This window comes from Balaenoptera physalus (assembly GCF_965194825.1).
Source record: "Balaenoptera physalus genome assembly, chromosome: 1".
Lineage (NCBI taxonomy): Eukaryota > Metazoa > Chordata > Mammalia > Artiodactyla > Balaenopteridae > Balaenoptera > Balaenoptera physalus.
The window spans coordinates 118,176,044-118,202,140 of NC_138882.1; the positions used below are offsets into that span (position 1 = coordinate 118,176,044).

The 26,097-nt window shown below is 36.6% G+C and overlaps 1 protein-coding gene across 1 annotated transcript; it reads left to right on the top strand.

Moving 5' to 3' along the window:
* The first annotated feature begins 266 nt into the window (after positions 1-266).
* On the top strand, positions 267-25,389 carry GTF2B (general transcription factor IIB). Its single transcript, XM_082478145.1, has 7 exons — positions 267-410; positions 4,444-4,550; positions 18,817-18,950; positions 20,920-21,066; positions 21,192-21,321; positions 22,504-22,785; positions 24,967-25,389. Exons 1-7 carry the CDS (start codon positions 394-396, stop codon positions 25,098-25,100), a joined length of 951 nt encoding a protein of 316 aa, XP_082334271.1. The 5' UTR covers positions 267-393; the 3' UTR covers positions 25,101-25,389.
* Positions 25,390-26,097: the final 708 nt, after the last annotated feature.

The window sequence follows — 26,097 nt, forward strand, 5'->3', positions numbered from 1 at the left end:
AACCCGTGTTCCCTGCACCGGCAGGCAGATTCTCAACCACTGCGCCACCAGGGAAGCCCTATCTTTGTGTTTTAACTCAGTCAAGTTGAGGGTACCTCTGGTGTAGCTCGTTGGCAGGGTGCCCTTGTGAATTTTCCTAGGTAGTTTCCTCGATTGGTTCAGCCACCTTAGCGAATGACCGAAACTGAATAGGAAAATAAGAAAACGCAAAGCACGTGGCGTACAGGAGCTCACTTTTCTTGGCCTTTCTCCCGACCCGTAGCCGCACCCTATTACGACTGCGTGGGCGATTCGCCTATAAAAGCCAGTTTCGCAGCATTTCGTCGCCACAGTCTCTTCCTGTTTGCGGTACGTGTGTAGTCCCTGGTGCCTGGAATCGCAGTGGCCGTGAAGATGGCGTCTACCAGCCGGTTAGTACGTCCAGCCGAGCTTGGGCAGCTGAGGGGCGGGCGGCGAGTGCGGGGGCTTGCAAGGTGGCCGCCGGCACTTCCGCGTCGGGCAGAACGCCGCGGAGTTGCGGGGAGAGGCGGCAGGACAGGCTGGCCGCCCCGGACAAAGGCACTCCCAGACGCAGGGCTGACAGGGGTGTCGCAGGGGGTACCGAACCGCCGGCGTTTCTCCGCCAGCGTCCTGGGTCCTTTTCTCACCCAGGCACCACCGTGTGAGGGCTCATGTGTCCCCAGCCCCTGGCCTCGCGTCTTTTGCGGATATTTCACCCGTCCTTTTTTTCTTGTTAATTTTTTCTACGCTTGGTTTTCCATCTGTGGCTCAACCAGCCCGAGGGTCCGTGAATCCTCCTCTCTAAAGGGAAAGGGTTAATTTTAGGCCCCTGTTGACCCGGCAAGCCAGAAAGTTAGGGACGTCAGCATTGGTAAGGCTGAGGGAAACTGATTGCCATCCCCGAGGCCTTTTGAAGTGGAAGCTACGGCATTTCTGAAGAGTTGATAAGTTCTCTTCTAAGAGATTTCTTTACAGATGTCGTCTGCATACTCTTGAAGAAAATCTTGCCTGCAGAAAATTACGTATGCTGGGAAGTCACTCTTTAATATTATATTTTAAAAATGTGATGTACCCATATCTACAGGAAGTGCATACAGTGCCATTAGAAGACAGTTTTTAATCCTGTGACATGAAAAATGTTTGCAGACCCTAATTATATCTCTCATGACCACTATGAGGTATATATTAGCATTTTTAAGTAAGTGTAAACTGAGTCATGCCAATGTTGACTTATCCAAGGTTAGTGTTAGAAGAGTGTCTCAGATGTCTATTTCCTGTTGTCACACTTGGCTTCTAGTTAACTCATGTATTACAAGTATCAAATTAACTTCTGTAGCTCCTGGAAGGCAAGGTAGCTCTGGCATAATTTTTCTGAGCTTGTTATCACCTCTGTAATTGAATTCGCGATGAAAGCCATTACCACAAAATAGTAAGCTGGAGAAATCCAGGCCCTTTCTGGTAAACTACCAAGGCTTACTGCTGTATGTTACTGTATTTTTAAAAGGTTGGGGGAGGAGGCAGCCTTAGCGAAAACTACTTGGACACAGCTCTTAAAGCCAGGGACACTTGTTCACTTGTTACTGAATTAGTAAACACTTGTTTACTAATTCTATGTTTGAATGCTCAGTCATTCCAACTGGGTGTGGCTCTGTCAGGTAAGGCTTCCTTGTAGGTAAATGGAGAAATAGCTTCCCACACCACTTATCTATGACTTGTATTCTCTCATGGCAGTAGATCTGAAAGGTAAGCGTGGTCATATTTGGGCTCAGCTTTTGTATATAATAGAACAGGAAATGGTATTTGTAAGAAATGTTGTAATAGTTAAATATAGTAAATTCTCTTGATAGATTCTTTACGGAAAGAATACATTTCCTTTGTGTGCCTTTATTCTCTTCATTTAAAAAATCTTTGAAATATTTCTTTGAAGTAAATTTTTTCTAGGCATGTCCGGCTCTTAAGTGTATGTCATTGCTGTCCATCTGTTGAGTTTTTCTACCAGTGAGAACAAAGGTGAATGTTAGTATTACTGTTTTTAGCTTTTTTCCCCCTGAGGAAGATGTACAGTTACTAGGCTATGAAACTGCTTGGTGTTTTCACAGAGAAGAACACAAATGTTGTGACTTAAAATCTAAACTCCACCACTTATTAGTTCTGTGATTTTAGGAAAATCATTCTCTGAGCATAATCTTTAAAATGGAGGTAATACTTAATTTGCAGAGTTGCTAATGAAGATTAATAGTATATGTATAGTACTAGACACATAGTAGGCACCTAATACATGATAGCTATAAAGTGAAGTTTGGGATTATGTGGCTTCTTAGGCCGCCTGAGTTATTTTAATCTCTGTGGTGGTGGTTTACTCCATTCCTTCCCTCTTGTTTCTCTCCCTTACTTCCCCACCACCCCCCTCTTGTGCTTCCTCTTTTCTTTACCCTTGTGGGTAATTTCATTAAAGGTTCACTGCTTGAGCACAGTTTCATTTTATTTTGGATAGGTAACACATGCAAATCATACAAAAGCAGGAAGAAAAGTGAAAAGCAGTTTCCTTCTTTCCCTAGCTCCTAGCCATCTAATTCTCCAAAGCAGTCATTGTAACCAGTTTCTTGGTATTTTCATAGTGATTCTGTGGTTTAACAAACATATGCATGTGGTCCTAATCTCTCTTCTTCCAAAAAGTAGTCTAATATAAACAATGTGTGCTACCTTGCTTTCTACCTTTTTTTTGTGAAGTTAGCACACACATTTTAAGTGTACAGTTCAATTACAAAGTGAGTACATACACATAGCTACCACCCAGGTCTAGAAATCAAATACCACTAGCACCCTGGAAGCCTCCTTTATGCCCTCAATCATTACCCCTTCCCAAACATAACCACGTCCTGATTTCTAACACCATAGGTTTGTTTTGCCCGATTTAAACTTTATATATAAATGTATATGTATTCCTCTGTGTCTGGTTTCTTTTATCAGCATTTTGAGATTTATTCATGTTACTGCATATAAATGTAGTTCATACTTCTTTCAGTTTTCTATAAAATCCCTACCTTACTCTTTTCACTTAGGATATCTTTGAGATGTTTCCATATCAGTTTTATATACGTATGCACGCACACAATATTATGTCTACTTTTTAATAGTATGAAATATATCAGTCCTTGGTATGCTGTGTGCCACATGGCTGCCCATTTTATGCATTTGTAATTACTGTTACTTTACTAACATTTTCCTTTATTTTTACATAGTTTTCTTTAATAATTTATACTAATTTCTTAATGTTTTATTTGTCATAATTTATTAAAATATTTTTCTAGTAGAAATTTATGGAATAAATGTGAATATAAAGCAAACCTCCATTCCCTATTTCCGCAATGAAAAGATCCAAGATGTGTTTTGGTTAACCTGAATATATAAATTTTGGGAATATGGATTACTTTATCAGTTTTTCTGTGGGTATCACCTATGTTGAAAGTTAACATTCTGAACTGTTTGCTACTTTGAGAAACTTTATCCAAAACCACAGATACCTATTTACATACTTTAAGAATGCTTGATGTTGTCTTTTATATGTATATTTGTGATGGTCATAACATAACCTTGTTCTATATTACTTCAGGTGAACTTTTAAAAAGGGCTTATTTTCAGTGATACCAGACATTTGTGATTGTAAGGCCACACCCACAGAAATAATTACTAAATCTATGTTAAATATCTTTGATGCTTTTTAGAACTCATTCTGTTAGGTCATTTAAGGCTGATGTGTCTTCCCCAGACTGCCTTATTTTCAAAATAAATTAATCGAACAAATTGTTAATATCACAGATAGATTAAAAAGTAGATTTTGAAACAGTTTCTTGAGGCCTAACAAACTTAGTTCTGGACTAAATGAAATCATCAGGTCCTAAGTTAAGCAGAGCCACCTCTACCACCCTTGTTTGTATACCTTTTAGGTTCAGTGTACTATTCTAAGTGTATTACTAAGGTATGCAGCAAGTAGAAAACAAAGACTTGAAATTTATTCTCTGACCATAGAAATAAGTGGCAAGGGTCATAAACCCAGACGGTTATGTGTAAATGTTGCACGTTATTATGGTAGCTAGTCATTTCTGTGTTAATCAAGGTTTATAAACATTTTAGTAGCCTACATGTCAAAAGAAAAAAACACTTGTTTTCCATTTAAGTTTTTAAAGCCTTCCATTCTGCAAACCAATAACTGTCCTTACAAAAAACAATTCCAGTCGTATCTGTTAATACTAGGTAGGATTTAAAGTAAACTAACCTAGGATTTTTACTTTGAGAATTTAGCTTAAATGTATTATAAATGTAAATGTATTATAAATTTATTGGAAAAATGTTCAAAATTCTCCTCTTTTTCCCCCCAAAAGATTAGTACTTTGTTGCATGTTGGTTAGGAGGATATTAACAAAAAAATTTTTTTTCTTTTAGTTTGGATGCTCTTCCAAGAGTCACATGTCCAAACCATCCAGATGCGATCTTAGTGGAGGACTACAGAGCTGGTGATATGATCTGTCCTGAATGTGGCTTGGTTGTAGGTGAGCAGTTACTATGGTTTTAACTGAAATCACTATTTGGAGCATTTTGTTTTTGTGTATTTTCCAAACTCTTTTAATGAATACATTCTGACTTTTTTCCCCTACAGGTAATTCATATTTATTGTAAAACAAAAAGAATTAGAAAAAAGGAAATAAGTAAGAGTGAAATCAGAGACACCATATTTTATTGTCTGTACAAACGCATATATTTCATAATGTGGGGTAGGAGGGAGCATCTAAAATTGAGATAGCTGATCCAGAAAAAAAGGCCCTTAGTCCTTCGTCTCCTGCGTCCTTAGTCTTAAACATTTGATGCACTCTTGTGCATATGAGATAATGAATAAATGTAATCTAACTTTTGTGACTTTGGTATATTTCAACATGATTTACTTCAGAGTAATAAAGGTAGATAGGCATGATTTATTTTGGAGTAATAAAGGTATATCTTTATAAAGGTACTGAGTCTCATCCAAGGCCTTTTAGTCATCAAAAATGATTTAATTTTCATTTGCTCATACAGAATGATTTATTTATGAATTTCTAGTGTGAAATTGTTAGTGTCAAAATAATGCTTCTTAAAATAACACTTTTATTTCTATTTTCTCACTAATCTAGATATGTAGCATAACTTTAGGATAGAGATAGTCTGTTCAAAAAATGTTCTTATGGTGGGGTTGCTGCCAGCACCTGAGAAAAGGAGTACTACTTCGAAGTTTGAAATAAGAATGAAACTGCTAGTAGGATTGTGGGAAGTATGACAGAAACACGGGTGGTGATATACTGTGGAAGTGTCTTGCTTGGAGGACATCTGTAATATTCATGCAAATAGGCTGCTTGCCACAGACTTCCAGTGGGAGTTTTAAATCATACAGAGTTGTTAATAGGAATCGGAATCCATTTGCAATTATATTCTGCTCAGTAAGCAGTATTAACAGTTAATATACTTATATGCTAGGCACTGTTCTAAGTGACTTACATATTCACTCAGTTTATCCTTGGAGACACTTGTGAAGTGTCTTCATTTTAGAGATGCAGAAACTGAAGTTTAAGTAGTCTGGCAGTCTAGCTCCACTGCCTGCATGAAAGCCAAATTTCTATCCTGCCGTTGTCTTGTAATAAAATGAGTTCAATCTGAGATTGGCAAACTATGACCTATCACCTGTTGTTATATGGTGTGTGTGCTGAGAATGACTTTTATGTTTTTTAATTGTGAAAAAAATCAGAATAATTTTGGGGACACATGAAAATACTATCAAATTCAAACTTCAGTACCCATAAATAAAGTTTTATTGGAACATAGCCACACTCACGTGTTTATATATTGTCTATGGCTGCTTTCATGTTACAATAGCGGAATTTAGTGGTTGCAACAGAAACCATATGTGGTGCTCTCGTCACATAATACTGCTGCTCAGTGCACTACAAATCCCAGTGAAGCAGTTATAAACCCACAGCATTTTTGAGTGCCAGGCATATCTCCATACTGCAACACTTTATTTATTTATTTTGTTACCATTGCATACCCATGTCAAAATGAGAAAAAAAGCTGAACTCTGAATGTCATGCTTTTAAGGCACAGTGGAGCATAGGTTATTTGTTACTGAATTAGATGGCAAAGCATTGTGTTCATTATGCAGTGATACTATAGATGTGCCAGAAGAATACAACAGACGTTGACATTACCAGACTAAGCACTTATCACAATACTACTAACTCAGGAAAACAATGGTCAGAAAATTTAGAAAATGTATAGTGGAATATCTCATCCCAGCAGAATTTCTTCACAAAGATAAAAGAATAAAAATAAGTCAATTTGGCCTCTTGACCCACAAAGCCTAAAATATTTACTTTGCCCTTTAAAGAAAAGGTTTGCTGACCCCTAAGTTAAATGAGAGCATTCTGATTCTTCCAAAGTATTAAGATCGAACTGATAATATGTAAGAGTGAGACAGAGACAGAAGACTGAAGATAATTTCAGATTCTTGGCTTTCCTAACTTCTGTAGCCACTTAAAAAGAAGTAGTGCAAAAATATTGCATTATATTTCCAGTCTTTCCATCAGCTTCACTTCCAGTTTGACTAGCAAGATAGTTGGGTAAATAAAATTAAGCAACTGGAGAAGGAAGATACAATTCTCAAGGCTTACATGCGTTTTTGTGCTTGGAATCCTTAATTTTTAGTTGCATTTTTCTGTTATATCAAACCAAGGGAAGTTAATTTTCTTTTAGTTTTGCTTTATTATTAGTCTTGAACAGCATCAAAACTACTATTTTTCATTCTAACTAAACCTACTAGGCTAAATTTAAAACCTGAAAACTTAAAAATATAATATGATTAAACTTCTCTATATATAGAAATACCTGTTTATGATACTGGTTTTTTTGATGTAAAATATAACAAACACTTGCTTTAAAATATACAGTAGCCTTATTCACAGATATTGTGGTTAAATGTGTAATATGATGTCCTGCAAGTGAAGAATCTATTCCATGACTAGACAAGGGGAGGCAGGTAAGAGTCTGCTAAAAAAGTTCTGTTTTGCTAAGGATATCATCAATCAAATTATGTTGAGAATAGTTTAATTGATCATGACATTCCATGGGTCTAAATTTTAAAAATAACATAGACATACGTACATATACACACAAACGTATATCATTGTCATGTATCAATAATAAATTTAGATTTGCATCATCTTGCTGGTTTAAAGGCATATGCTTTGTTGCCAGCTCAATTCAACCTTTATTTCTGATACTATGGAAATAGGGAAGAAATTAAGCTGGACAAATATTCTGCAGTCCATTGAGGGCATAAAATTTGTGGCTTTTTTCATATTTGAGATGTTGATGTTCATAGAGATTTATATCTAGACAGCATCATCATGTGCTTCCTAATAATCTTGTTGTACATAGTTTGATTGTACTTGCCATGAAATTTTACATTGTCTGAAAGTTTTTAGATTATAACATATTTATTGAATAAGCATTTTGAATAGCTTTCTGTTTAATCACCAGACAACGTTAGAAACAAACTCTTTTAGAATTGTTTTTGGACCACTCTGTACTTAATATTTAATATGTTCTTGAAACTTAGGGCAGCCTGTTGTCACTAACTCCCTTTAATTTTAAACCCAAGACTAGATACTGCTCAACTGTTAATCTTCAGAGCCATATATTATCCCTCTCAACTGAGTTATCAAGTAGGAGAGCCCATTACTATTATCTTTTTAAATGAAATTCATAATACAAAAAATATGTTTTATATAATATACCTTTTCTCTAGTCTCTAATAACACCTTTCTCACTGTCCTTCAAACCTTCATTGGCAGACTCCTTAAGGCCCACCACTCAGTCTTAAAACCAGTGCCACGTGTTTTAGGACTTTCTTAAAGCAACATCGTACTTTGAGGAACCAATTTCTGTTTCAGTAACATGACAGATCACCTCAAAATCAGTGGCTTTTAACAACCATTTCATTTTGCTCATAACTTTATTGGTCATTAATTTGGGAAGGATTCATCTGGGCCATTGTTTCAGCACCAGCTAGACCTGGAGGATCCACTTCCCGAACGGCATCTTCACCTGCATTTTGATGCCTTTCTGCTCCTTGACCTCCCCACAGAGATTTGTCATCCTCTAAAGCTTCTCCATAGTTGTGTTAGAGTAGTCATATTTCATACGTGGTGGTTGGTTTCTACGAGAAATATCCCAGGAGCAAGTGTTTTCAGAGAGAACGGAAGCTGGACTCAAGTAGTTAAGGGCTATGCCTTGGAACAGGGTCACTTCTGCATTCTATTAGTCAAAGCAGCCCTAGGACCCACCTAGATTGGAAGGGGAGGAGAAATAGCCCCACCTCAATGTGAGGGTGACAAGGTCATGTTGCAGAAGAACATGTGGATGGGAGATATTATTGCTGCCATCTTTGGAAAATACAATTTGTTACGTGTTTGATGTCCTGTTTAATTTTTCCCCAGTATTTAAATGGTTGTGTAGTATTTAGTCTCTCAGGTAATTTAGGTTGTTTCCAATTTTTTGTAGCTGTTTGTAGTACTACTTATAACATGTAATAGTTTAATTGACTTTCCTCTTGTATTTGAATTATAAGATTGTTATTTTAGATGTATGAAGTATTATGATTTGTCATTGGCTGTCTCATCAGTGACCCTTAAGATATTGGTAGTGATCTCTAAAATAGGGCCGATTTTTAAAGCAAAGCTTTGTCATTTCTGCCATGTTGGCTGTAACAGCACTGTTGGTGGGTTTTTTCCCCCAAATCCTGTGTGATTATGACACTTTAAAAGTTGAGCACTAGGTGGCAGTATAATCATATTTAGATTATCACTTTGTTCATAAGTTTGACCTTGTATATTGTTTGTGCATGATTTATAGGCTGCAAAGTGTGAAGTTAGTAAGCTGTCGTGACAGCTATTAAAACATGAAATTGGTTATCAAGACTTTTACAAATTAGGATTTCACAATGAGGTGTTGTATAGAACTAGTGGTATCGTTTCTACTTAAAGCCACTTTTTGTGTAGCATTTAAAATGGAATTCTTCCATTGTTCTTAAAAGTAATATAAGGAAAATACCGGAAAATAGTTTAGATGACTTTGAAAGAGAAAAATGAGTCGATTTGACCTTCCCCTCCTAAACTCATTCTGGATATTGTTTATACCAGTGAATCTGAGACATGAACGTGAATGTGCATTAAGAATCAGCTGAGAAATATGTTTAAAAAGATTCCAGGCCCCACTTCCAGACACCCTAGCTCAGGTCATACATTGCTAACATGTTAAGAAACACAGGTCTATCCTGTAAACTTTATAATTTGGCACATTCTTTGAGATCTCTGTACTTTTAGGCTTCTCATCTTTGCTTTCATATTTCCCATGTCTCCAGACCTAGACTGCAAATTCCTATAAGACAGATATCTATGTGTGTCCATAGCTCCTAGGGTAACTAGGAGTCAATGGCCCTGGAGTCTAGACTTGGCTCTACTACTTAATAAGTTATGTAAGTAAGGTCAAGTTACATAATTTCTCCAAGCTTAACTTTCTTTATGTGTAAAATAAGTACATCACCCCCAAAAGGACATGTACCATACATCTCAGATTTGTTAGGGATTATTAAGAATAAGATGAGATAATGTATAAAATATATAGTATAATTTTAGTATGAGATTTCAGTGATACATATTTTAGGGATATAAGTACTCCTTTTTTCTTAACCTTGTAGAAAAAAAGGGTGATTCCAAATCTGAGATGCCATTCTTCCTAGCAAGTCAGTTGCAAAATGTGTTTGAGTGATTGTTATGGGTCCGGCATATTTAATGCTGCAATTGTAGTATTTTAAATATTATCGGATTACCATCTTTAAATTTGCATTAGCAGTGTTTCCTAAAGGAAAATATTCAGCTTTAGTTTACTATAGCCAAGTTATATTTTAAAATTAAGGAATATTTGTATTCACTTTCAAATTCTTGCTTTGTCATCTCTTGTAAGCCCTCAGACACAGCCTTTTTACCTAATTCAGAAATTTCTAATTTAGATGCTGCTTTCTCTTAAGCATCAGAGAACCACTAATTTTACTTGGGTAACACAACCACTCTTTGAGGTAGTTTTTTGATTTTACAGAAAGGGAAACTGAGGCTTGGGGTGTTTGGGTAATTAGCTCAAGATTCTACACCTAGTAAGTGACACAGCCACTTAAATCCAGATTTGTTGGACTTGAAAAGCCTTTGGTCTTTGTACTACATGTTTCCATTAAACACTGTGCTGGTCAAGGAGAGTGATAGAAAGATGAGATGCTATAAGCAAGCTCTGGACCAACTCTTTGTCTACTGTGTGGAAAGGAGGAAGGTAAATTAAAACAACAAAAAGTGGTAAAAGTTCTATTACAGATCTTCCAAGTTTGGTGAGAACACGTAGGAAGGAAGTGGTGACTTCCTAGGGGAATTACTGTTGAATTTACATTGAAAACATGATCATTAAGAATGAGTAAGGGTTTATGGAGGGAAAGTCATTCCAGGTAGAGGGGAAAAGAAACATGTGCCATAAGATGGAGGCCTGAAAGTATCAATATTAGTATGTGAAGGACTAAATGTATTGTGACTAAGTTAAGATGCATCTTCTACCAGAGCCACAGCTCCTTAGCTTAGATGCTGCTGCTGCTTGCTGCAGACCTGCCCGTATTTCAGGAAAAGCAAGGTCTGTTCACATATTCAAGGATGGAACTTATAACGTATTTTCCTTTACAAACTGTTTTCCTAATGGTAATTACACTCTTGACTTGTACAGGTTTTTGTTTGTTTGTTTGTTTTTTAATGGTCTAAACATGGATAAAATAGGCTTTTATGGGCTGGTCTGGGAAATTAACCATGATACGGTTTTTTTCTAGTGGATAATTCATTTTGGGTTGGTACCCAGTTTACATTGTGAACATAAACTGATTTAGAGACTGACTTAATAGTATTTCTTTATAAAATATCTCTTGATCAAAGTTCCCTTCAAAATTATCTTTAATGCAAGATTTCTGATAAGAATGTATAGTAACCCTAGACTAAAGATCAGGATTCTTTGAAATGTGAGAAGGAATGGTAGGAAGGGTTAGGTGACTGAGGAAGGTGTGGAAACTAATGATGCATTTCATTTTCAGCATTAGATTTAACAAATACAGTGTGTTGGCTTAAACAGTTTTCCAGAGCACCTTGATTTTTTTTAATTAAAAAATTCAGTGCTTTGGATTTATCCATCTTGAATAATAATACATTTTGATTATTGAAGTTTTTGACTTAGCACATTTTGAAAACTTTTGTAGTTTTAAACTAAATGGTTTTAGATAAATCTAGCCTATGAAAACAAGTAGCTTGGGGAATATTGTTCTAAGACTCTTACTTCTGAATTCTCTACCAAAGGTGGTATGCCAAAATGCTTACAAGATGGCAGAAAAAATTGAAATTCTGGGCAGTTCCTCTTAATATTCCCTTTTAAAAAATTCCTTTATTGGGACTTCCCTGGTGGCATGGTGGATAAGACTCCGTGCTCCCAATGCAGGGGGCCTGGGTTCGATCCCTGGTCAGGGAACTAGATCCCACATGCATGTCACAACTTAAGAGTTCAAATCACAACTAAGGAGCCTGCCTGCTGCAACTAAGACCCCACGCAACCAAATAAATAAATAAATATTTTTAAAAAAAATTTCTTTATTAATTTACAATAAGAAACAGAAAACAAAAATATCCTCGGTCTAGGTCAGGTTGGAAAGTCAGACTATCTTCAGTATTGGCTTCCTGGCTGCTTTTGATATGTTGCAGTTTTCCCCTTTGTTAAAATTGCTACCTTAAGCCATTATGATTTTAATATTGTACTACAGAATATCTTTGGTTGTAGTTACCATTTATAGCTTGCCTGGTAAGAAGGTTAAATGTCTGTTTAATTTGTCATTGTGTACTGTTTCCTTTATACTATCAGGCAAAGTACCTTGACATCCTTTCTTATCTCTCTCCCCCCTCCACCCCGCTACCGCATTATTCCTTGTAGCAGAAGATGCTGGTTGTTTCCCAGTATCTGTTACCCAGCTCTTTCTTTAATAATAAGAATCCACTGGGCCTGTGGCTGCTCAGCTAGACTGTATTTATTTCCCAGCTTCCCTTCCAGTTAGTTATGGCCACCTGATTAAGTTCTAAGAGTGCACTGTAAAGTAGAAGAGATTTGTGCAGTTCTAGATTCTGCCCTAAGGGATGTGCTCTCCCTTTTTCTCCTTCCCATTGGCTAGAATGCAGACATGATGGAGGGAACTACCAGCAGCCATCATACACTACAAAATGCAAGTCATGATGAAGATGGCTTATCAGAAAAGATAGGAGGAGCCTGGGAGTCACAGTAATCCAAACTATTAACTATGGACTGGTAACCTGAGAAGGTTCTATCTCGTTGAAGTTACTATTGTTTTTGCTTTGATTACAAACCTACCTGTATCCTTCCTAATACATTTTTGGAATCATACTGGGAGTTTATTTTTGTTTGGATTCTCTATTGTCTGCCAGGGATTTGTGAGTACCCAGAGAGGCTGGGAGTACTTATGGTGGTGGATTGGAAGGTTTTCCAACATCACTGCCACCACTGGACTTGGATTGATAATTCTTTATTACAGGATGAATAAGCATAAACATCAACCTGAGGTTTATGAATACAAACTATAGTAAAGAGGAACAGTCGTCCTATGGACTTAACAGAAAATTCTGCTTCTGATACAGTTTACTAGAAAAAAGTTATAGAAAATAACTGCTTTTTTGTGATCAGTGAAATAAAGCTTCCTTAATGTTTCTATTAAAAGTGGTCAGAAATAAAGAAGATAGCACAAGGAGACAAACACAGTACAACTTTTAGATAGCAATGAGCTGACTTAACATTCTAGAAAATTGAATCAGTAAAGCAGAAAACAAACCTGAGAATATAAAGAGTGAATTTTGGAAAGTGGTAAAGACAAGATAGCCACTATGGTACTACTTGAAGATCCAGCTGAATATGATAAAATATTAAAGGTGCAATAGAAGAAAACTTTACATTCCTCACAGAAGACCCTTAGGGTTGCAGATCAAGATTCCCACGCACCACTGGGGAATGTATCCTTTTAACATTTAAAAAGTTTTATTAATAAAAATTTGCAAGCAACCAACCAGTAAAAACATTACTTTGAAGGGACCTAAAATTTTGTTGATGGAATACAATGAAGTTAAGTCTGATTCCTGTTTGTCTTGTGACACAGAAAGAAGGTCATAGAACAATCTTTTTAAAATAAATTTTTACATAAATCCACAAAAATACAAAGCTGAGTTTTATTTGCTACTTGTCATGTGGAACAGTACTGATGACTATTCCCTGATATTTCTGGTTCTTCTTTTTTGGGCCACATGGTACAATTGTATTTCCCCACTCCCTTTGAAGTTAAACATCACCCCTTGACTGGCTTTGGCCAATGGCATGTGAGTAGAAATGTTACTATTAGAAACCTATTTCCCTAGCATGGTGACTGGCATGTCTCAAGTGGTAGGAATTCCATCATCTTGAATAAGGACTGCATAGAAAGAAGTCCTGGGCTTTCTATTTATACCATCCTGGGCCAGCTTTTTTTTTTTTTTTCCCTAATCCAACTTGTCTTTTTTGAGGCAGTACAAAGCGAGCACTAAAAGAAACTCATGCTAAGTTACTTTTGGGCCAAAAGGAAAATGTTATGAAATGAAGCATGTTGGCTAACTAATACTTTATCTTTAGAGTTCTAGAGAGACTTAAGAGATGTGGGTTAGTAAAGATAAAGTATTCTCTGTTTTTTTTAATTAATTTATTTTTGGTTGTGTTGGGCTTTTGTTGCCACGTGCGGGCTTTCTCTAGTTGCGGCGAGCAGGGGCTACTCTTCGTTGCAGTGCACGGGCTTCTCGTTGCGGTGGGTTCTCGTTGCAGAGCACGGGCTCTAGGCGCCTGGGCTTCAGTAGTTGTGGCACTTGGGCTCAGTAATTGTGGCTCGTGGGCTCTAGAGTGCAGGCTCAGTAGTTGTGGCACATGGGCTTAGTTGCTCCGGACCAGGGCTTGAACACGTGTCCATTGGCCGGTAGATTCTTTTTTTTTTTTTTTTTTTTAATTTTTAAAATTTGTTTATTTATTTTTTTGGCTGTGTTGGGTCTTCGTTTCTGTGCAAGGGCTTTCTCTAGTTGCGGTGAGCGGGGGCCACTCTTCATCGCGGTGCACGGGCCTCTCACTGTCGCGGCCTCTCTTGTTGCAGAGCACAGGCTCCAGATGCGCAGGCTCAGTAGTTGTGGCTCACAGGCTCAGTTGCTCCGCGGCATGTGGGATCTTCCCAGACCAGGGCTCGAACCCGTGTGCCCTGCATTGGCAGGCAGATTCTCAACCACTGCGCCACCAGGGAAGTCCCTATTCAGATCAATTTTTTTAAAATTAATAGACTATAAAAGTGGTTGAATATAAGCATATAAAAGTGGTTGAATTAAAATCACTGGTTAAAAGTGGTTGAATATAAGCATATAAAATACTATAGCAATTACTAGTTAGAAAATGAGATTCTTAACAACACAAAAAGGTCTAAATGTGACATACATGTAATCTGAAAGAAGACCTTGAGACAGAGTATATTCCCTTGTCCAAGAAGATTGATAAAAATTGTTCTGTCACTCCCCCCAAAGCGTATAGGTTTGATACAGTTTAATTCAAATTCAACAGTATTTTGGTGGGGGTGAATTTTAATTTTTAGTTTATTAAGGTATAATTGCAGGCAATAAAATTCAAAGATCCCAAATGTATGGTTTAAATTTTGACATTGCATATACTAGTGTAACCAACACACGAATCAAGATGTTTAGGGATTTCCCTGGCAGTCCAGTGATTAAGACTCTGGGCTTCCACTGCAGGGGGCACGGGTTCTTTCCCTGGTCAGGGAACTAAGATCCTGCAAGCCTCACGATGCAGCCAAAAAAACCAAACAGACAAACAAACAGAACATGTTTAGACCATTTCCCTCATCTCAGAAGTTCCCTTATGCCTTTTTCTAGTCAGCCACCTCTACCCCCCCCACCTCCAACCCAACCCAGCAATCACTGTACTGATTTCTATCCTCAGAAATTGTTTTGCCTGTTTTTGAACTTCCTACAAATAGAATCATATAGTATGGTTGGTTTTTCTTGTGTGTGTGTGACTTTTTTTTTTGACTCAAAATAGTGTTTTCGAAATGCACTTGTTACCGCATTATTAGTAGTTTACTTGCTGAGTTTTCCATTGTCTACATTTTCCCATTGATGGACATTTGGGTTGTTTCCACTTTTTAGCTAATATGAATAATGCTACTGTGCACATTCTTGTATGAGACTTTTTAAAAATAAATTTATTTTATTATTTCATTTTATTTATTTATTGTTTTTGGCTGTGTTGGGTCTTCGTTGCTGTGTGCGGGGTTTTCTCTGATTGCGGTGAGCGGGGACTACTCTTCGTTGCAGTGTGCGGGGGCTTCTCATTGTGGTGGCTTCTCTTGTTGCGGAGCACGGGCTCTAGGCGTGTGGGCTTCAGTAGTTGTGGCTCGGGGGCTCCAGAGCGCAGGCTCAGTAGTTGTGGTGCACGGGCTTAGTTGCTCCGCAGCATGTGGGATCTTCCCGGACCAGGGATCGAACCTGTGTCCCCTGCATTGGCAGGCGGATTCTTAACCACTGCGCCACCAGGGAAGCCCTGTATGAGACTTTCTAAAAAATATTTATTTATTTTATTTGGCCGTGTCAGGTCTTGGTTGCGGCGTGCGGGCTCTTCGTTGTGGCGCGTGGGCTTCTCTCTAGTTGTGGTGCTCGGGCTCCAGAGCGTGCGGGCTCTCTAGTTGTGGTGCTCAGGCTCAGTAGTTGAGGTTCATGGTCTTAGTTGCCCAACCAGGGATTGAACCCGCACCACCCCCTGCATTGGAAGGCAGATTCTTAACCCCTGGACCAGCAGGGAAGTCCCATATTCTTGTGTGAGATTTTTGTAGGCAAATACTTAGGAGTGGAATTGCCAGATCATAAGGTGGGTAGGTGCCAAAGTAGTTGAACAGTTTTAAACTGGTGTGAATGATTTTGGCAATTATTCTCAATTTCTTCTTGAAAAAATAAAGAGATGAAACTCGTTGTAGAATATAGTATAATATCTTAGTTAATACTCTTTAGACACCACTGATACGTGGATTGAGAACTGTGCATGTGTGTAATACCTAAATGTACATATTGAATCTGTTTACCTTTTTGGATGGGGAACTTGATCAGAGTGTTAGAGATCATACTCTATAGAAGGATGGAGGAGTAGTGCTATTATGTACATACAGTCCTGCTCTGATTTTGGCTATTAAAAATCTTTATATATAGACTTTCTGTCTGGTGTTAATTTTACAAAAATCAGTGTGTGGTTAAGAAAGGAACTGGTGAAAGTTGGCATGTTTCTCTGTTTCTAGAACGTGAAAGGCTGTGTGAGGTTGTGTGTTATGTGCACGTGTGCTAATTGGCAGGCAGCTTCTTGTCAAAGGTTGATTATGCCCAAACAGTGTGGCTGCCTTGTACACTTACTCCTTGAAAAATTCTGTAATGCAGTTTCCTTCCAGAGCAACTTTTAAAAATGCTACCATTTAGATGTTCTCCAAGAAAATCCTTTATGTATTCTGACTTTTTTTCTGAATGATCTGCCCTATTTCTTGTTACTCATGCACTTAATCTGGTGGTCTAGTTGTAGTTTCATGATGTGCTATTTGAGTTATTTTGGAAATTTTATTTTTTACAAATGCTGTGTTTTGAGCAGTAACGTATAAAAAGAGGGAATGGCTCTTAGCACAAACCACAGATTGTTGAATGAGTCATGTAGATCATTCCCACGTATGTGGAAAAATTACATCACTACCCAGTTCTGGGCTTTCTATTTATACTATCCCAGGCCAGCTTTTTAAAAAATTTTTTTTCTCCCTAATCCAGCTTATCTTTTTTGAGGCAGTACAAAGCAAGCACTAAAAGAAACTCATGCTAAGTTACTTTTGGACCAAAAGGAAAATGCTGTGAAATGAAGCATGTTGGCTAACTAATACTTTATCTTTAGAGTCCCAGAGAGACTTAAAAGATGTGAGTTAATAAAGATAAAGTATTCTTTTTTAAATTAATTAATTAAAAATTTTTTAGACATCTTTATTGGTGTATAATTGCTTTGCAATGGTGTGTTAGTTTCTGCTTGGCTGCATTGGGTTTTTGTTGCTGCGTGCGGGCTTTCTCTAGTTGCAGCGAGCAGGGGGCTGCTCTTCCTTGTGGTGCATGGGCTTCTCATTGCGGTGGCTTCTCTTTGTTGCATAGCATGGGCTCTAGGCGCGCGGGCTTCGGTAGTTGTGGCTTAGTGGGCTCTAGAGCGCAAGTTCAGTAGTTGTGGCACACAGGCTTAGTTGCTCCGCAGCATGTGAGATCTTCCCGGACCAGGGCTCGAACCCGTGTCCCCTGCATTGGCAGGCAGATTCTCAACCACTACGCCACCAGGGGAGTCCCCCTTATTTATTTTTTTATTGGAGTATAGTTGCTTTACACTGCTGTGTCAGTTTCTGCTGTACAGCAAAGTGAATCAGCCATGTGTATACATATATGCCCTCTTTTTTGGATTTCCTTCCCATTTAGGTCATCACAGAACACCAAGTAGACTTCCCTGTGCTATATAGTAGGTTCTCATCATTTATCTGTTTTATACATAGTAGTGTATATAAATCAATCCCAGTCTCCCAATTCACCGCCCCCCCTTGGTATCCCTACTTTTGTTCTCTACGAATACCAGACTTCTTTTAACTACTGAGGTAACTTGCTTCTGCCATTTTTTTCTCCTTTCTGTTTGTTGTGTATAGGCACAGATGAAAATGATCTGGTTCCTGCTTTCAGTTTTATCACAGCTGGTGGAAAAGCTCATGTTTTATGAATGCAGTATAGAACAGATTTTGTAATCCCATTCGCGTTTCAGTTTTAGCTGTGTGATCTTCGGCAAATTAGTTTTATTTCTAGTGTAGCAATAAAAGTGGTACCTACCTTTATAAAGCTTTCAGGATTGAAAGAGAACATTTACAAAGGGCACAATCACTAGCATATGCATGTGTTCGTGTTAACTCTTGTCTATGGTTGGAGGTGTTACCAGCCATTGAGCATTCCCCCCAAAGCAGTAATCTACACCAGATCTACCCATGTCTGGCTTCTTGCTTACTGATTTCTAGGCTTAAAGTTTATTCTGTATGAATTATTTGGCCCAAAATATTTTTTCATCAAATAGTTACTAAAACATACCCTTAGGCTTAGTTCTTTGCAGAGCATTGCCCATGAAAACTTTGTAATTTTTTAAATGTTAAACTATGTGTATTAATACCATTGTGAATAGTGTTTTCTGTTTTTTTCCATGCCTGTTGCACATTTTGTGCAAATTTTGGTTCTTCATGGTTATATTACTTTATCTTTGCATCACATATGAATAGCTTTATTTTGCTATTTGTTCTTATTTTGACTAATTCTTTGTTCCAGGAGTTAGAATATGATTAATCATAGCATAATGTTTAAAGAGGGTTATTATTGGACTGGCACAATAGGAGTGCTTTAGGACAAATGCCTGAAACAAGATACTTAAGCTGAAACCTGATGTTTGTGTTGAGATTTTCTGGGAGTAAGAGGGCTGAGTTGGGCATTAAGCAGCATTAAATAAATCCCATCTTGACAAAACAATTTAGACTTGCACTTATATTCTCAGGTGACCGGGTTATCGATGTAGGATCTGAGTGGAGAACTTTCAGCAATGATAAAGCAACAAAAGATCCATCTCGAGTTGGAGATTCTCAGAATCCTCTTCTGAGTGATGGAGATTTGTCTACTATGATTGGCAAGGTAATAAATCCATTCGGCAGGAAGTACCAGGTGCAGACTGACTAAAGACCTGTTTGGAAACTTTGCAAAAGTATCAGTCACTGCCCCAATGAGTAATCTTGATCTGAGAGTAAGATTTGCCAGTAATACTATTGTGAATGATGGTTGCCTTATGCATTTCTTCCATCTTAAATGGGAGACCAATAGATTGAAGTTACAGACTCTTTGTATCTCAGGCCCTTGTTTTCATGAAGCAATTTTGCACAAAAAATTGAGTGTAGTATGTTCTTTGAGTTCATATTGACATGTTCCTTGAATATTAGGAGTGTTTTCTCTTTTCCCTCGATACCACCTAAGATAAATTGGATATCAGTATAGACTATTTTCTTATATTGGTGAATTTATGACTTGCCTAAGCTTTACTTTCCTCATCAGTAAAGTGAGAATAATACTACTTTATAGAGATATTGAGGGTTATATGGGAAAGTATGTAAAGTATCTATAACACATGTAGTGTGTAGAATGTGTTCAATAAATGGTACCTGCTGCTATTATATGAAGCAGGAGCATAATCCTGCTCCTTAGTTGCTTAAGATTGCAACTAATTAATGCTGTGACTTTTTTTAATGTTTAATTTTTTTCAATAGGAAATACATGATTCAAAAAGAAAAATGTAAAAAAACCACAGTGGTTTTTCCTCACCCTTGACCCCTAAACTCTGTTTCTATTGCAGCCCCCTTTCCCTGTCAGAACAGGTAACCACTAATATTAGGTTCTCCTATTTCCTTTGAAAGTTGTTTATGCCTATATGGCAAAGAAATTTTTTAAGATGGTACATTTGTCATATGTTAAATTTCTGAATGTATTTGGGGATATTTCTGGACTTTGCATCCTTTCTCTAACCTGGTCTAGTTAGTCCAGTGCCACACCACACTGTTCTGATATCTGGCTTTATTGCCCTTTTTCAGCATTTTCTTCACTTGTCTTTTCCATTTAAAGTTAGGATAACTGTGTTTAGTTTAAAAAACAAAAAAAAAAAAACCACAAAACTTGGGTATTATTTTCACTGAGTTTTGTTAGATTTATTTGCAAATTGCCTTAGGGAAAATTGACTTCTTAAGGAAAAAATCTTGTTATCCAGAAATATAGTATGCATTTCCATTTCCTTGGGTCATATGTGTCCTTCAGTGGATGTTTTAAAGTTTTCTTCATCAAGGTCTTGCATGTTTCTTAAGTTGATCCCTAGATATTTTATCTTTTTTGTTCCTGTTGTAATTGCAGCTTTTTCTTTCATTGTCTTCTAACTGGTTGATTACACATATGTAGGCTATTGATTTCTATTTGTTAATTTTGAACTTGCCCCTCTAATGAATTCTCTTATTTATAGCAGTTTGAGTGATTTTCTTGAATATTCTAGGTAAATACAAAGGTAGTATCTGCAAATAGTTTATCACTTCTGTCTCAAATTTGTACTTCTGATCTTTCTCTTGCTGAATTTTAATATAATTATACTAATGTAATTAATATAATTGTTATATAATAACATTATATAATTAAAATTACATCATATTGGCTACTTTTTCTAGTACAGTGTTAGAAAGTGGTAGTGGTAGGTGTTTTTGTCTTCTGACTTCAGTGGTAATGCTGCTAATGTTTCTTCATTAATCATTGTGCTGGCTGTGGACTTGGGAGTTTTGTTTGCTTAATTTTTTAAGCACCTTTGGAGATAATCATGTGACTTTTCTCCTAGGTCTATTAATATGATGGTTTATATTATTAGATTTTCTAATAATATATTTACATTTAAAGTATTTGCTAGAAAACCTCTTTAAAACCATCTTAACCTGGTACTTTTGAGGAATAGAGAGGTTGCTCAGGGTAGATTTCTTGGGTAATATGGAGTCAGATTGTATTAGTTAAGTTTTCTTAGAAATTGTTCATTCAGGTTTTCAAAGTTTTTTGCATAAAGTTATAAAACTTTGTTTTATAGGGTACAGGAGCTGCAAGTTTTGATGAATTTGGTAATTCTAAGTACCAGAATAGGAGAACCATGAGTAGTTCTGATCGGGCAATGATGAATGCATTCAAAGAAATCACTACCATGGCAGACAGAATCAACCTCCCTCGAAATATAGTTGTAAGTTCTTGTCTTTAAGCCATGCTGGCTTTGACTTAGCATAATTTAGTGAAAACATGAAATATTGCTGTTGTGGCTAATTAAATGGCCTAGAATTAATTAAACTTAGTTTCTCTGCTTTGAAGGATCGAACAAATAATCTATTCAAGCAAGTGTATGAACAGAAGAGCCTGAAGGGAAGGGCTAATGATGCCATAGCTTCTGCTTGTCTCTATATTGCCTGCAGACAGGAAGGAGTTCCTAGGACATTTAAAGGTAAGTTTTTAGTTGCTTAGATAATAAATGTTACCTATTTCATATTAAAGTGACAGGCCAAAGTCAAGCAGCTTTGACAGTAGGTAGATAAGTCATGTCTTCCTGGTTACATACTTTAATCCACCTAAGTATCTTTCTAAACCGCCTTATTTTATTCCTTGACAAAAATTCTGTGATCATACTGATCATGTTCTTTTCAGGCTATTTCCCATGTAAAGTCATGTTAGTCCATGTAAGCCCTCTGTTCTTTGCTAGTAGGATCTTCTGACTATATCTTGTGCGCTTTGAGGCCTGGCATCAGAAGCCTTTGTAGTAAGTCTGTACACTGGATGCACAGAAAAGTTTCTGCTCCCAGCACAGGTCTCTACAGGTGAGGGAGTCAAGCCTTAGAAAGCATGAATGAAACTTTTTCTCTTGAGTTAGACAGTTTGTATTTTCACACTTAGGTTGGAGGCTTTGCGAGAACCAGTGTTTTTCATCTAATTTGTAGTTTACCCATGAAAACATTACAACTTATTCACAGTGTTGCTGTGATACTTACACATTTTAGCTTAAGACTTTAATTACCCTTCATTCATCCATGAATATTTTTTACATTTTCTTGTGTCAGAGTGAAGAGGCAGTGACCATTATCATTACCATCTTTTGGGTTATTACAGCTAAAACTAAGGCTTTTGTTAAATTTATTCTGAAAGTGGTAGTTGAATTTTTAGAATAACAGGGTCAAATATTTGATCTTATTTTTCTATAGCCTGTAATCTCATGGATTGCATGTACGTATGACATTGTGTAACTTGAGAAGCCTTCTTTAGTTTGAGTATTTTCTTTCATCTTCTTGACATACTCCTTACAACAGATTAATACATAAATATCAAAGAAGTTTTTGATTGGTTGAAGAAACTTACTTGCATGAATTGAAACTTAAGAGAAGTTAATATTTTGAAATATTAAGACCTACATTTAACTTTTTAAAAACTTCTTTTAAGTGTAATAAACATTTAAATTAACTGAGAAATTTTAAATTAGCTCTATGAGAAGTATCACTGAGAGGATTAGAGATTGATCTTTAAGGCATGATTGAATTTTGCAATTAGAATATATTACTTTTATAATCAGAAATAATAGATTTTAAAATGAACTACATGGCCTATGTGGATTTATTTAATTTTTTTTTCTTTTTAGAAATATGTGCCGTATCACGAATTTCTAAGAAAGAAATCGGTCGATGTTTTAAACTTATCTTGAAAGCTTTAGAAACCAGTGTGGATCTGATTACAACTGGGGACTTCATGTCCAGGTTTTGTTCCAACCTTTGTCTTCCTAAACAAGTACAGATGGCAGCTACACATATAGCCCGTAAAGCTGTGGAGTTGGACTTGGTTCCTGGAAGGAGCCCAATATCTGTGGCAGCAGCCGCCATTTACATGGCCTCACAGGCATCAGCTGAGAAAAGGACCCAAAAAGGTAGGATTGTTCATCAGGAAGGGTAGTGATGAAATTAATGAAGGCTGTAGTATGTGATTGTATTTCCATTTTAAGTACGAAGCAGGTACAGGCCTACCTAGCTCTGTTGCACTTTGCAGATACTGCATTTTATTTATTTATTTATTTATTTATTTATTTACAAATGGAAGGTTTATGGCAATTCTGAATTGTCAGATGATGGTTAGCTTTTTTTTAGTAATAAAGTATTTTTTAATTGAGGTATATGCATTGTCTTTTTAGACATAATTCTTTTGCACATTTAATAGACTACAGTATAGTGTAAATATAAATTTTATATGTACTGGGAAACCAAAAAATCCCTGTGATTTGCTTTACTGCAGTATTGGCTTTATTTCAGTGGTCTGGAACTGAACCTGCAGTATCTCTGAGGGATGCCACTAAATACCCAGAGCCCATGTTTCAGAGGTAGCTCCTTAGCATCAAAGCTCAAGGAAATACAGCATTTTAGGTGTCTCATAAATAAAAATATTTGGGGGCATAACCCTGTGTACAGACTTAACTTTTTTTTCCATTTGAATTAAGTAATTAATTTTAGTTTGTACATTTTTTTCATTTTTAGAAGTTTTTATTTGTTCCTCCTAAATTCTCCTGTTATTTTGAATAGTCTCTGTTTTTCCCCTCAAAACTTAACTTTTTAAATCTTGAGAGGAGGTGGCCATGCTTTGTTTCTCATTGGCTGGCATGGTACCCTACAGAGAGGCACACTATAAATATGTGTTGACCATCAAGTTTTAACTTTCTGTGAAACCTGTTCTCTTTCTTCTTTTGTATGCTATTCAGTTTCTTCATGAAAATGCTAACATAAGTAGTTCAACCTTCTGCAGCTATTTTTGAATTTACTGTTGTAGAACTTTCAAGCATAAGTATTAAGTGAATTTCTTTACAAGCATGCATTCATTAATTAGTTCCATGATCCTCAAAAAGATTTATAAAGAAAAAGGAGCAGTCAATTCTAAATTTAAAAGTGAGGTAGTGAAATTACTTGCTGCCCAGCAGCCAGTTGACATTCACATAGTTGACATTGATTGGTATTTATGTCTAGAAAAATATAATGCAACATAAGATAAGGAAATTTAAAATTAGCTAATTGTGCACTGATGGCAGCATCCACACTGAAAAGCTGTAAAATCTCACCGATTTGAACTGGCTCTGAAAAGATGGTAAAATGAGTTTGTATTAAAGGGTGTGTTTAAAAAATCTATTTTGATTAAGTATAACTAACCAAATAATTGTCAAGTGGCAGTCCTTTGGGACTTGGTTTAAAAAATGGAAGGAAAATATGACACTGACTTTGGTAAAAGTGGATCCTTGGATTCTGTAATAGACTGTAGAAATAACTCATGTGAGCTCAATATATATGCTCAAGTATGTGTTTATAATAGTGAAAAACATCTATATCATGCTATAATATACAGCTGTTTGACCTCAGATATGTTAAGTAGAAAAAAGAGGTTGTAGAAAAATACTTATAGGGACTTCCCTGGTGGTCCAGTGGTTAAGACTCCACACTCCCAATGTAGGGGGCCTGGGTTCGATCCCTAGTCAGGGAACTAGATCATCACACATATCGCAACTAAAGATCCTGCACGCGGCAACGAAGATCCCACGTGCTGCAACTAAGACCCAGAGCAGCCAAATAAATAAATATTTTTTTTAAAAAAGAAAAATACCAACATGATCCCATTTTGGTTTTAACCTAACAAGAACCTCTTAATAGAGCTTTAGCTAGGGGAGACGTTGCAGGGGAACTTTTAAACACAGAACTAATAAAGTGAATTTCTTTACAGGAATGTATTCATGGATTACTTCTGTGATCCTCAAAAAAATTTATTGGGAAGAAGTCAGTTCTAAATACAATGAGCAATATAATAGCTATCACACATAGTGCTATGCCTTGAGCACTGTTTGTGTTTTCCATATAGTAAACCTTTTAAATTAATTCAACAGTGCTTTGCGAAAAGTACTAATACCATTATTATTGTTGTTACTGTAGCCCTGCTTTCTACTTTTTAGTTTTTGAAAATATTTTTGTTTTCTTTTTCACTTAGATGTTTTATAGTACCATGTCCCACAAATGCAGGTAGTAGAAGGGGAGGTAGGATGGAAGTTAAACTTAATATTTTGATTTTTGTCTTTTAGAAATTGGAGATATTGCTGGTGTTGCTGATGTTACAATCAGACAGTCCTACAGGCTAATCTATCCTCGGGCCCCAGATCTGTTTCCTACAGACTTCAAATTTGACACCCCTGTGGACAAACTACCACAGCTATAAATTGAGGCAGCTAATGTGAAACTCCTATGAACACTGAACTTTGCCTGTTGTACATAGCCTATACAAAGTGCTGGATTGAGCCTTTAATAAGGAAAAACGAAAGACGTGGTACGCATTCCAGGGCTAAATATTAATTGCTTGGCATTCATATTGTATATACTAGTGAAACATATTTAATGATTTAAATTTCTTATTCAATTTGCTTTCTTTTGTAGCAATCTAGGAAACTGTATTTTGGAAGATATTTGAAATTATGTAATTCTTGAATAAAACGTTTTTCAAAACTAAAGTTTTTGTTACAATTATGTTACATGTAATTTATAATTTATATAATTTATAATTACAAATAATGCATATTGCAGCTAATAAAGCTGATAGAGGTCCTTGTTTTCCATTATTTTTTCATATATATTTAATTTTCTTATTTTAATAAAGTTATGGAAATAACAGGCTTTTGAGGAACCACTGTTGAACATATTTAGTTTGCAGTTTAAAAGGAGGTGTGTGTGTGATTTCTTAATATATGTATATTAAAAAGCAAGAAGTGATGAACAGGGCCTTGAAAGGCACTGGCTTTAGAGATATAAGAATGTTTAAGTAGGTGTTTTTTCTCAGTGAGCTTACTGAGCAGAAGATGATGCTAGTAAATAATTAGTAACAGAGACAGATTTCAATTTCCAGATGTTTACATTTCACTGTATAGAATCTGCGTATCTATCTACAGTTCTTTGTTATTTTTACTAATTGGGATACTCATAGTCTAAAGAATATTTAAAATGGAGATTATTGGGCCTGAGGATGTCCAGGAATTTTTTTAACAAGCACCTTCCCCCTGGGTGATTGTGATGTGTAGATGTTTTGCATCTCACCCTTTGAGGAACACTGATTTAAGGTCTCTTGACTGCTAGGCAATGTAAGTGAAGACCAACAACATTTTGCCCTTTTGCCAGCTGGGTAGTTTGTACAGGGGACTTGAATCCACGCTAAACAAACATCC

Excerpts from the sequence above, each read along its gene's own strand:
- GTF2B (XM_082478145.1), top strand. Across the intron at positions 21,322-22,503 it reads AGTTCCTAGGACATTTAAAG|AAATATGTGCCGTATCACGA; the intron begins GTAAGTTTTTAG and ends TTTTCTTTTTAG. Across the intron at positions 22,786-24,966 it reads TGAGAAAAGGACCCAAAAAG|AAATTGGAGATATTGCTGGT; the intron begins GTAGGATTGTTC and ends TTTGTCTTTTAG.